Below are 13872 nucleotides of genomic sequence, written 5' to 3'. Positions count from 1 at the left end.
CTAATCTGTAAATGTAATGTAATGAACATTTCAGTATATTTTAATATATTTCTTCATAAATCACACTCGTATGCATGCTTCTATTTATACAACATATTTATATTGGTCCTTAAGTACAACCTGTGTAATTTTAAATATATTCAAGTTTTAATCCATTCATCCTCATGCTTTCATCTGTATTGCTCCTTTACAGTTTCTGATGAAGTGATGAAGTGATGAAGTATGCTCAATACAAGCTTTTTCTTCTTTGACATTACCTTCACTCTGTAGTTGCTGCTTCCCGACAAGGATTATAAACATGTAATCTTGCCTAACATTTGTTTTTCTGGGCAGGTATGTGATCACGAACCCACCCTATGAGTTTGAGCTCGTGCCCACAGACCTGATCTTCTGCCTCATGCAGTTTGACCACAATGCAGGCCAGTCCCGGACAAGCTTGTCCCACTCTTCCCATTCCTCCCATTCCTCCAGCAAAAAGAGCTCCTCCGTCCACTCAATCCCGCCATCCAACCGGCAGAATCGCAGCAGTAAGACCCGGGAGTCTCGCGATAAACAGAAGTATGTTCATTCAGATGTCCTTTTAGAGCTTTAGTCTGCATGCCTGGTGTTTTTTTTAGCTGTGTTATTATGTAGACTGTGGTGACACATTCATTAACAATTACAGTGTGTTGTGTGTTTGTGGTTTGTTTGTGTGATTTGTGCTCTGTGTCCATGCTCCGTGTTTGTGCGTTTCCTTCATAATCACCTGCATGTGGTATTCACTCTCACATCACAGCAATCATAACGTGACATGAGCAAAATGGTTAAACTCGTTTTGCGGAAAGCTCATTTATTATAGTCAAAGACTGTAAAGTCTTTTTTTTTTAAACACATTTAGTCAGTTGCATTGTAAATGGGGAAAATCACCTGGACGTCACAGCCATTGTGGTTGGAAACAAGCTGACAGTAAAGGCCTCAACCACAACCAATTCAATTTACATAATACAACACAACACACATTCAGTATGTTGTTTGGTCAACCCGCTGTACTGTCTAATATTTGGTCGTTTTGTGTCTAACTCTTAATATTTGTGTAGTGTTTAACTGTTGTTTCTGGATATTTGTGCACATTTAACTGACATGATCATTATCCGTCGATCATGGATGATTTGCTATTTACCTACTGCAGCTGATATGGATTATAAGGCATTTGACTCATAGCATCATCCCTTATTAGCAGTGTTGATATTTTGTTGGTGCATCTATAACGCTTTATTGCATGTCCATATTGGTAGCACTCTTTCCTGTTCTGTTTATTATACGATTATTTCAGATTTGGCAACATTTGACCCACATGTTACATATTCCGTAACCCCATCAACAAAACTAAAATTTAATAATAAATAAATAAACATTATGATAATATGAATTTTGAAATTGTGACATATTCTAAAAGCATGCAGATTTGTTATGAACGTACTCAATCATTTTGAAATGGCAGATGGTAAGCCTTCAATACATCTTATAGTTAAGATGTATGATGTAGCCTAAGTACTGTAGGAGTAACAAGATGTAAGTCTTAGTGGTAGTCATTTGTCAGATGTGTATTGACTGTAAATACTACTCACTTACAGTAGATTACTTACCTCTCTCTCTGAAGTGCAACAAGGATGAATAGAATGGGCCAAGGTATGCAAGTTAACGATTCTGCATGACTTAGAAACCTATCCTGGGGTTCTGATCATAACCATGTCCTCCTGATATTGTTATGACGAGGGGAGTTTGTTTTATTTATTACGTTCTTCAGATGTTAAGTAAACCATGCCTCAGTTTAAGTTTTGCCTTCATCTGGATAGCAAGATGTCTGCTGCTGCTCGTGCCTGATCCACGATCAGGCCCATCTCCATCTTGCATGAGGTTGAGACAAACCCCCCCTTTTATTGTGCTTTTACTTAGTTATTCACATGATGATATGACTTTTCTTTTTGTCCTGGCAAATCCCTTTTCACATAATTTCTTTCTGTCATGTATCATGCCTTTTTATTATTTATTTCAACTTGAGATGGTTTGCATTGTGTGAGAGATCTGTGTGTTTGTGCATCTTCCCTCCTATCGAATGCTAACAGATGACTGTAGCAGACATTTAGGGGGCTTTCACACCTAACCTGTTTGGTTCAGTTAAAACAACTGTCTGTCTGCCTGGTTGGTACAGTTTGTTTGGGCTGGTGTGTAAGCTGTCAACTGAACCCTGGTGCTGGAAAAAAAACAAAAAAAAACATAACCGCCTGAAAAGGTAGATGTTTGTCCGCTTCCAAGCGGGCGCTGGTGGTTGGTTTGTGATATGTAAACCAACGAACCACCCATATAGTTTTACGATAGCTAACATTATTTTAGCACGATTAAAACTAATGAATTAATTAATTCATTATGTATATAATGTATTTAAGCAAATCAACACATATGCAAGTCAGCATGGGTATTTTCTCTGATTAATGGGTTAAAAAATGTTTTAACTGCTGAGCTTGAATCTGACTTAGTGGGTTTTGTCAGTTCATTAAGACCATAAAAAAACGTGACACAGTGAAACCATAGTAATAATCACTGAATAATTATTGTAGAGACGCCTCATGCGCGTGTCCTTGGGCTCTCAAACATTTGCAATAGTCATTTTAGGACTCGCAAATGGCGCGTTTGTACAGTCTTGGCCCTACCTGTCAGTCATTAGTCATCATGAAACATGGTCGATTTGCAGTCTAATAACACTAATACTGTAATGCTTGAAATCACTTATATCTTTGTAGACATTGTGACACCAAATAACATTAATATACACATAAGAAGCATTAAAGTCAGTCACTGGAATTTGATTACCCCACGTGGGTCCTGATGATGAAGGATGACAATAGCCAAAACAGTCCAATCAACAAGTGACTTGTCAGTCTGTATTACTTCATGTTTACTCCTCTGATTCGTTTGTAAAAAGTCAGAATGAACAGGAACCGGACCAGAACCGAAATGCAACAATGTATCCTTTTTCCCCCCCCTTTGGTTTGGGCCTAATGAACCAAGCTCACGGTGTGAAAGCGCCCTTAAATGTTGTGTCCATGCTCTTATTGAGTAGCGCTGGTCATTATTGTCACGGCATCAACACAAATCACAGAGTAGCAACACGTTGTCCAACTGTACAAACCCAGATCACAGCTCACATGTAGGTCAGGCTGATTCAAATCCCCCTGATGCAGCCAATTGCTTACTTCTTTACACAACTTTAAGAAAGTGTGTCCAGCCCTGTGCCATTGGTCACACCAGGAAAGTGGGAGGTGTGACTAATTTAAAGTGTAAATTGAAGGGGGATACGAGTTACCTCCTTGTAACCCTGTGCACCTGATATGTTGGTTCGAGGCGACATCACTAAGTTCACCGTATCAGCAGCAGACTCTGGAGAGAGATGGCAGACATCTTGCTTCACCTCAGGCACAATTCTACACATCAAATGCCTTTACTTTAACACACGGCCCTACAGCCTTCAGCTTGCTGACACACACTCAAGCTTGCACAAATGAATCTCCACACATGCAGGCCCGAATGTACATGAACACACACATACACACATACACACGCACACATACCGGCAGGCACACACACGGTTTGCTCCACATAGCCAAGGTAAAATTTTATATTACAACTTCCCCCAAAAGGAAGTGACATCTTGAATGGCATTGCAGATGCCTATGAAGTGCTAGGAGCGAGTTTACAAACTTCTGACAGCTGGCACACACCTCTCCCTTCCCTCACACCGCTCAGAAACATTGCTCTCATAGCCTACTTAAACATGAAGAGATTATCTTCAAAATGACTTATCCAAATCTTCCAAATCTCTTCCATCCCATAATGGCAGCATGAAAGTAAAGCTTACCATGAAATATTACTTTTTAGAATATATATATATTTTTAAGTTATTAGTCAGCCTAAAGGGTCAGGCCATTCAAATTACAGAAATAACATACTTTCTTTTATTACCTATAGTGGTATTGGGACATCCAAGACCTTTTAAATGTATTTTTTCCCAGTTTTTTTTTTTAGATATTTATGTCTAAATATTTCTGCCTCCACCTCAACAATTTTGCATTTGGTGCTTGTTTAAAAAAAAAGATCTTCTTCAACATAGCTTCCCAGAAAGTGTCAGAGAATGCAAAGATTGCACAAAAGTGATAGGTGGAGTGTTCAGGGGCAAATAAACTGGACCACTGATACAGCTAATGCACAGACTGTACAGGCGTTAGCTGTTGTTTGCCAGAAACATACACACTAATTGACGTGTGTGTCATCTAAAAGCTCACAAGAAACTCTAGACAATAATTTAAACTTGTGCACGTGCCCACCTCAGTTTGTGCAGCCCCAGGAGAACTCATGGTGGTTCCTGCCCTCCACTTGCGACTTGGATGACGGACAAAGCTTCTCAATGCTGATTGGCTTAAGTCACGCAAAATTTGCGCCGCGTCAAACGCACGGACACGGCCCGCGGGCCGTAGTTTGTCTACCCATGTACTAGACAATGCCACCATTTCTTCTAAACTGTGCTTTGCTTTGCACCTGGTAGATAATCTAGTTTGAAGTGAATACAATTATTTGGATGGCTAGATTGCACCAAATTAGTAGATTATAATTCTTTCACAGCTGTGCTTGATTACACAATAGCACCATGTCAACACCATGACATTGAAAATGGCTCAATAAAGCTGGAAAACTGATTTAAATTGGACCTCATGGTTTGATGTTAATGCCATTCAAATCTACCACTTAATCTGAGGCAGTACGGTTGTAAGTAATCCAACATTGAATATGTTTTGAAACTAACTCTGTCTTCTCGTCTTCTTCCAGAAAAGAAATGGTTTACAGATGAACCAGAAAATGCCTACCCACGGAACATTCAGATCAAGCCCATGAGCACTCACATGGCCAACCAAGTCAACCAATACAAATCCACTAGTAGTCTGATTCCGCCAATCAGAGAAGTTGAAGATGAATGCTGAACACAGCATTTTCTTGCTGACTCACCAGACATCTATACACTCTTTCAAAAGAGATGGGAGATCACCCATGGAGGATTGATGATGACAGGGATGTTGAAGACTGACACATTTCTCTTCACTCATTCTTCTAACCAAGGGTTGGACAGAAACCCAAATTGGAAGGGACCTCCTATGTGTATACCTTTAATGTTTCTTCCATGCTCTTGGACATTGTTTTATTTATTAATGTATCCATAGTGATGTACATAATGACAATCAACTAAGGATTGTACAGCCCCTTCCTTCAAGCACTTTTTGGAATTATTTTAAGAGTTGACAAAAAAAAGAGTACTTCCTGTAATTCTTTGCAATAGTTCACCTCATTTTGTGGCCAGACTCCATTGCTAAGGTGACTGGTTGTTGGAGGATAACGGTTGCAGCGATAAACTGATCATATCATCTCCCAAAGATCTACCCAGAGGCCTCACGTCAAACCAACTGGGTTCACCAACTTCATATCCCCCGTCTGCTTCTGTTCTATTTGCACTAAAACTGGACAAGTTTGTTTTGACAGAACAACTGGAACCCTCAGATTCTCCCCCCAATAATATGTCATTGAAGAGATGAAGGAAGGATAGAAGGAAGGAAAGAAAGAAGGAAGAGGGAGAACTGCTTGGTTTCGGAGGCATACTAATCTTGTTCTTAGGTTGTTATAAATTATGCCATTGCTTAAAGTTTGCTACTTCACCGTCGACTCGTCCTGTTGAGTGAGAGCATTCCAACCCTGCAGAACAAAGTCATCCTGCAAAACAGTCGCCAATGAAACACAGAGAATAGTGCACTGTTGGCGTATGCAGGCTGAAAGAGAACTCCGTACCTACATGTCTTCTGCTGATATGTCAGATCATCAAGCCTGTGACTCTGTTTTAAGCTCCTATTGCATGATATGTGCCTGAGCCACCTCTATTACAGATACAGTGCTGGTGATCAACCCGAGTACATGAGACGGAAGAAAAACAACTTACCCTGTCCTTCATGTGTTCAGGAGCATTTACGTTATGTGCACGCTGTGTGTGTGTGTGTGTGTGTGTGTGTGTGTGTGTGTGTTTGTGTGCGTGTGTGCGTGTGTGCGTGCGTGCATCGCAGCCACGCATCATGATCAGTGCTGTCATCTGCTCCATCGCCGTGTATGTGATGGTACACCTTTGAAGGAGCAGCATGGGGGATCTTTGCTCTGAAAGTGGAAGTCATGGTAGAAAAAGAAACTGTCAAAAAAAATCTACAGGGTTTGGATCTATAAACTAAATGACTATGTTGCATCAAAACAAAATCTCCAACTATGATTGAGCAAAGGTAACACAAACAGCAGCTGCGTGCCCGCTGTTGATGCTTTGCCGTGATAACTGCGGTAGAATTTGGGATCACAAAGAAGAGTGGTGTATTTTCTGAATGTTTTTGTCTGTTACAAAAATTTCGCGCCTAAGTAAAAAAAATGCCACATATTGCATAAAAGTGGGCAATAATGGGCCCTCCATTGATCAAAGCAACTGCCTGGCACAGGGTTGGCAAAGAGGCAGTAAAGAGCTTGGATGTTCTCTGTTGCCGATCCAGATGTCACACGCCACAAAACTCTCAGGAGTTAAGCTGCTACGTTCAGTCCTCTAACGCAGGGGAAAGCTCAAACATAGTTGGATGGAAATGCAACAATGCCACACAGACTTCTAATAAGGATACTGGAGAGGAACCAGTGTTCTTTATGCTAGCCTGTGTGCGATGTTTGCATACAATATTTTGCACATGTTTAGGCACTGATAGATCCAAATCCATCTGTGATGAAGGAGAGGAGGATTGAGGTGGTAGCCTTGTTTTCCTAATACATAAACTTCATGCAAATGTGTAGTTGTATTTATACATTTAAGCATAACTATTTTGTCTTCATAAACATAATTATTTTTCTAGACAAGAACCAAGTGAAAGGTACTATATGAGATACAGATACTCAATATCTTTAATTTTGTGTTGGACTATATCATCATTAATTTCATATCGTATTAAAACAAAATATTTTTTTATCTGCCACGCCCCGTCTTTAAGAAAACTGCATCACTCTGGAGCCAATAGAGCTTAGGCTAACTTGCGTTGTGAAACCATCTTCAGCCTGGCAGCTCAGCTTCATTGAGTGTTTATATAAAAAGATTAAGGCTCATCTGTTTTAGATGCACAGATGAGTCGTATCTAAATAATGCGTCTACTACTAAGTATCCCTAGCTGCAAACATGTATATGGAAAGATAAGTAAAAAGGGATTATATTTTGGAGCTGAATGTTGTAGTTTAGATGGAGAGCAGATCAGAGTGGTAATAATAACGGGAAGCCCTCTGTGGTCAGGCCAGAACTGAATGACTTTCATTAAATGTGTTTGACCTAAATTAGGTTCCTAGTTTGGAGAACAAGCGTGTACACTAAAGCACAGTGTGCTGATGTTTCCCACAACATACGACAGGAAGACGATGTCTCTGTATTGACATTATTCTTTTACATTGGCTGCAAAGGAATAGTGATCAGAAATTTTAAAAAAAAAAAGATACTGAATATGGAAAAAAACATTGTTTCTAGAAATGTTTGTGTAAATTCACCCATTATATAAACCACATTTCTTTTTCAAATACAAAAATTATCTGAGCTTCAATGTCCGTTACTGGTTGTGGTGCAACTATACTGGAGCTTCACACATTGTCCTGAAGTGAACTTTTGAACTGTGATTACATTGTTGTCACACTTTGTAGCAAATAGATTTCTTTAAAAAAAAAAACATGTGAGTAAAATGTATGTATAATCGGGTTGTTAATGGCATACTTGCTAGCCTGAACAATAAGGAACTTTTAACATTTGATAATGGCAGTAACCTAATACACATACAATCGACAAACTGATTGTTATGTTGAAAAAAAAATTAAATAAAAGACAAATGTGTATTTTGAAAAGGAAAGATCCTGGTTTTAAGTGGTAAAAGTCAGGTGGAATTTAATCTGGTTCATCAGCCATCACAATGATGGAAGGTAGCTCCAATTTAGCGGAGGGGATAAAAAGAGACAACATCCTTAATTTTTCCTCTTTTTTTATTACTTTGTGTTATTACAGGGTTTACATTCCATTTTGTCAGCTTGTCATCTGTCACAATCTGTCACAACTGCTTATTATTTGTTTACAGAGTATTTTATGAGCTACTTAAACATAGAATTGTTCAGAAATAAAACGATACATATTGCAAACTGGCATTAACATAAACTCACAAAGTAATGCCCCATTTGTTTTCGAAACACTTGATTACTGTGCTTTTTCTACCTGAACCCTCATTGTGCGACTCATTCAGGCTGGCGTTATTCACAACAGTTGGACTGAGATGTCTCTCCTTCCTACACCTTGTCATATGTCTCTTAGATGTTTTAGGTCTTTGCATTGTATACCTCTAAAGTTTTAGAGTGTTTTTTTGAAGTGCCATGAAGAGTTTTGTTGAGCAAGCATCCTTCAGTCATTCAGGGACGTACGCTCGCTTTTTAGGGAGCTAAGTCCAAGTGTTTTCCACTGTGAGAATGGTGTCTTGTACTGGCATGGAGAACATCCAAGCCATCATTGCCTCCATGCCAGTATAGTGCCAGGCAGTGCAAGCGGTCAAGTGGAGGGCCCATATTAAGTCCCACTATTGCGAAAAGTGGCATTCAGGAGGCCTGAGGGGCAGCCAGTCCTTAAACCACACGTATCGTCTCCGATGTGTGTTTGGTTACAGGCTAACGGTTTATGTTGTGTAGTGTTATTAGTTATGGATGACTGAAAGATGCACGTAGAGGCACATGCCTGTAACGTCAGATGTGTTGTTGTCCACTGAACAAAATCAAAGACGATGATGCGTCATACGTAACTTTTACAGTATGTTGCATTATTCTTGTTTATCTATTTTTTGCTGTAAAGGATGGACAAATAAATTATTTGCTGGGAATTGTAATAGATATCATAGAACATATAATACTTGTAGGGATGGGAGGTGGGGTCTCAAGTCTTAACAATACATTAAAATTGCATTCAGCAATTGTTTTTTTTTTTGAGAAAAGTAACAATATTGTTAATTTCTTTTGGCTGCATATCAGTTCAGGAAGAATCAGGACATTGCTCTTGCATATCTCAGAAAGGATTTGTTGGCACATTGTCATTGCAGCAAACAGGAGTTTGACATAGCTGTCTAATTAGTTTGTATGCATTCTCGATATGATGAATACATTGAATATTTGATGGTGCTGAGTTGATCTACCTGACTCTGTCAAATATAATCTGCTGATAAATCTACTGTCTTGTACAAAAAGTTTGTACATAGATTGTACATGGTTTCTTTTTGTATTTTCTCAAATTAAAATGGATGTATTTGTGTTCTAAATCTCTTTATTATTTCAACTACAAAGAAATGTTTCCTCTATTATTGCACTACCTCAGTCACCTTCCATCACTCTTTATTCCGCAGACAAGATATATTTACTTAATTACTGTACAAATTAGAGGTATGAGTATTTTGCTTATTTACTTATACTTAATAACTTCTTTAATGTAATATTATATGTTTCATTTTAAAGGGAGATATCATTATTTTTAGACTGCTAGAATCTTATCTTACAGCTGTAGCTTACAATGACAAATTACATCATGCAAAACATACCGTTACATTTTTTGAGTTAAAAAAAGAGGCCATAAGAAACATATACAAACCCTAACAATAAATACATTATCTTCTCTTATTTCAAAAGTGTTCGGGTTCTATATGCAGGTTCTAAGTCAAAAGTGGTCAATCTCGTAAGTCAAAAGCGGGTTCTAAGTTCAAGGTTTGATCTAAATAATAAAGCGGGAACTAAATTATACGTGGGTAAAAAATAATGGTTTACTAGCGTCTTGCTGCGGCATAGCGACGTAAGCGCCTGCAACGTTCAGTGGCACGCCGATGTGCTGTGGGAAGAAGAAAACTGGTCGAGTTCTATGGGCGGGTTCTAAGTAAAAAGTGGTCAGGTTCTAAAAGAACCTCACCACAAGAACCTGACCACTTTTGACACAGAGACACATCATGATTTGTCGCCGTGGAGCTTGTCGCCGTGCTGCCGGTGGCAGACCCATCATGGCTGACCCGGCGACGTCCAAAACTTCACAAAAATGTCAAACTCGTGCTTTATGATTTTGTCCCATATGGATATTTATTATTACAGATTTCTAATTGAACTAGATTAATGATAAATAGTACATACTCTATTAATAAATACATTATATTCTCTTATTTTAAGTAAAATGAAGGCTGGTTTTAGGCTGATGTACTACGGTAAGTACGATGGTAAGTATTACGTAACCATTGACTATCAAATGAAAGTTCAATTAAATAACATCAAAACAATATTTATTATTACATATGTCTAATTGAACTGGATTAATGATAAATAATACATACCCAAACAATAAATACATTATCTACTGTTTTTGCAAAAGTGTTCGGGTTCTGTGGGTGGGTTCAAAAGTGGTCGGTGAAGATGCCAGGAAAAAGTAAGAAAGCAATAGCATAAAATGTCATAAAAATGACACCATAAACTATGTCATTGAAAAATGTCAAAGGTATAGTATGTCATGAAAAAAGTAATTGTATGTCTTAATTGTTTATAATCATTATATTAGTCATAGTATGTCATAAAGAACATATAGTATAGTATGTCACAGAAAATATAATACAACTTTCCGGTATAGTATGTCATAAAAATGTCACGTATATCATGTCAATACAATTTATAGTTTAATGTTTTTTTAAAAAGTAATAGCATGTCATTTAAACGACCCTTTAGTATAAATATAGTATGAAAAAAAGATATTGAGTATGACATGAAAAAACAAAAGGTGCAATAAGTCACAGTATAGCATGCCAATACAATTCATAGTAATGGGTTTCTTAAGAAAGTCATTAAATGGAATTTAAAATTCACTGTAATATGAGTAGTCAGAAGAGTCAGCAATATAAATCTCCATGTGGATGTGTGAAAATGTCTGAAACAAGCAAAACAAAACAGCAGGTGTGTTCACTAAGGAAGAGCCGTTAGTGTTCAGGTTGAGAGACTTTAAAGCGGGAACCACACCAGGCACAGGTGTGGCTCATTAGCTGACAATCAACATCCTGAACGACAGAAAATAAACATGAAACAAGACACAGGCCCCTAGTGGAAAGGAGAGTTCATAGCAGCATATCATAGAAAGAGCCTTTGTATATGCCCTAAAAAAAACATGGTATAAGTACATAATAAAGGTTGTAAAACTTTCCTCAAAATGTTATAGCATATAAAACATTTAAGTTTAACATGTCAATAAAACGTACAATTAAAATATAATTGTACAGTATAATACTAAATGTCCCAGTGCAATATGTAATAAAATAATCTTAGTATAGACCGTGATGAAACATACATACAACATTCTCAGTATAGCCATTATAAAGTTGTAGTGTCATAAAACGTTAAAGTATAGTATTTTAATTTTTTTTTTAATTTTTACAATATTAAAAAAATACATAGAGTAATATAGGATATCATACAAATTCTTAGTATAGTATGTTGAAAAGGTCATGGGATACCTCAATGTCTATCCCTCAATGAACTCAATGTCTTGAAAAAGTCAAAACTATAGTATAGAATGTATAAAATGTCATGAAAGGCCTTGTATAGTAGAAAGTGAAAGTCAATAGAAGTGCCAAAGTTACATATAATGTCTTAATTAAAATAACATTAATAACCATACTTACCATACTACCCATACTGTTATTGTTGAAGGACCTCATTGCTCGAAGCTGATAAGTAACGGATCAAAGTACTTTTAGTCCACCTCTGGTATTGACACCAACACAAACATTTGCCTATTTCTTCACCATTTGACAGTTTATATACAATACACATGTATTGCCTGACCTTGACTACAACCATGTGAAGCCCAAGATAAATATATATTGTATTTTACCAATCCCCACCATGCGGACGGGGTGGTGATCCCGTGGCCCAAGCTGCACTGCCAATCCTTCTATCCATTGGCACTGGTCTTGAGTTATGTTTACTGACATGCTATTAGCTGCTCCATCACTTTCACCAGTCAGACTGTCAATCAACAGGGATCCTCAGTGATGGGGAGGAATAGCATGGGAATCGCATTCGGTCCACTTTGGCTCTTAAATCTCCATGGAGACAGTGACAGCTGATGAGCAAAGGACATCACATCAGGTATCGTGCTATGCTGTCATGTCAGGACTGTGAATGTTTGGGCATTACATCGGGATACGTAGCATCTAAATGTAGGTTGGGTTAACAGATACAGTTATTCTAAAAGGGGCAAATTATTTATTGAGAAAGTAAATCCCTGGTGCAGCATGTCTAAGCAAAGCCTGGCAGTGATAAGCATGTCATCAAGCAGGATCAAAGTAAGCTGATTTTTAACCTTTATGTAACGCGGCGATTTTTTCAAGTGAAATTATCGGCTTCTAGATTCACTGTGTCGCCTGTGTCAAGGGTACTGAGACATCTCCCGAGAACCCTTTAAACGTCATGCGCAGCACCAATTCTGAGGTGTTGTGATGAGGGACAGCTGACTTCTCAGACGTTGAACCAGTCCTCTCTTATAGCTCAAAATCAGTAGACATCTCGTAAGTCTCTGGGCCCTTCCCTGCCCGCTCCTCCTCCTGCAGGCCCCTCAGCCGAAGTGTGCAATTTCACACTCCAACGTCAAACAGCCGGTCAGAAGGAGAATGTATGACCCACCCTGGCATTTGTCCTCATTTCTCTCTCAAATGTGCAAACACTATTACCCTTGGGTTATCTTAAGTGGCGAGGTGAAGATTCGCAACCTCTCCTCTCTTCTCTTCGCTAGACACACCATCAAAACACAACAAGCGGCAGGGACAGAATGGGGGTGAAAGACAGAGAAAGGCAGAGGGGGAAAGCGATGGAAATGGAGCAGATGTTTTTGTGGCTGTTGATTTGTGGCCTGATAAGGGTGCTGGAATTGATGGCTTGTTAGTGAGGACGGGCCCCTCTGTGAGTTGTTTTCAAAATGATTGATTTACAATAAAGTGGCTCCGGGTGTGTGCATGCAGGCAGAACTGATGCAGATCGATCCCACTGAAATTGATTGATCAGCCATTTAGCTTGGCAGTGTGTTTACCGAACGAAACCAAGCAGGACTCTCCTCAAGGCACCTCTCCCCCCATAAAGCAAAGGAGAAATGCCACCTCTGGGCCTGTCTCATTGCTTTAAAGCAGCAAAAACAAGCCGTATCAGAATATGAACCATAAAAATGTAATCAAACAGTGAGGAACACTGGCATAAACGTTTACGATTGTGTACTTTATTCTGCTATCAACGTGTCCTTCTGTGACTTGCAGATACTATATGCCTTTAAAAGTAATGACTTACGCGCTCTATGCAAGGGAGGGAATACGCTGTGCCTTATCGCAGTGTCACATTGAGACTTTCAGGGGGAGGCATAGAAATAACTAATAACAGTGGATTTCAGTAAACAAGCAACTCGTTCTCAACCTCTTAAAGCTGACACACCAACAACCTTTACCTGTTTTAATATTGTTAAGATGACTATCATACATAATGTCCAATAGCCCTCAAGTGTTGAAGTGCCTCGTCTATGGACAGTGTCTTTAACAATTTTTCCAAACAGAGCATACAAGGGTCTTTGTTTACAATTTATAAGGAGGTGTATTGATGGGTAAAGCACAAGGACAATGTTTACCATGTGCCCTCTCTGACTTTTCCTAACTTCCTCCCTGCCAAAACAAACCTCTTCACCACTCTGTTAAGGACTTAAATCACCTG

General features: G+C 38.7%; 1 protein-coding gene across 12 annotated transcripts in view; it reads left to right on the top strand.

The window, feature by feature from the left end:
• The window catches only part of kcnma1a (potassium large conductance calcium-activated channel, subfamily M, alpha member 1a), a 125988-nt gene extending 116569 nt beyond the window's left edge, over positions 1-9419 (top strand). For 7 of the 12 annotated variants that reach the window (XM_068567596.1, XM_068567594.1, XM_068567601.1 and 4 more), the window contains 3 exons: positions 334-558; positions 1640-1668; positions 4861-9419. In XM_068567596.1, coding sequence (XP_068423697.1) covers positions 334-558; positions 1640-1668; positions 4861-5012 — 406 coding nt within the window. In that variant the 3' untranslated portion in view covers positions 5013-9419. The remainder of the gene's footprint in view (positions 1-333; positions 559-1639; positions 1669-4860) is intronic. The other 5 variants (XM_068567599.1, XM_068567605.1, XM_068567598.1 and 2 more) reach the window with 1 other exon arrangement.
• Positions 9420-13872: the final 4453 nt, after the last annotated feature.

This window comes from Clinocottus analis, unplaced genomic scaffold (assembly GCF_023055335.1).
Source record: "Clinocottus analis isolate CAN_PGR_092001 unplaced genomic scaffold, fCliAna1.0.p SCAF_8, whole genome shotgun sequence".
In the NCBI taxonomy this organism is placed as follows: Eukaryota; Metazoa; Chordata; class Actinopteri; order Perciformes; family Cottidae; genus Clinocottus; species Clinocottus analis.
Note: the sequence above shows the minus strand (reverse complement) of the source record. Positions and strands in the feature narration are given on the sequence as shown.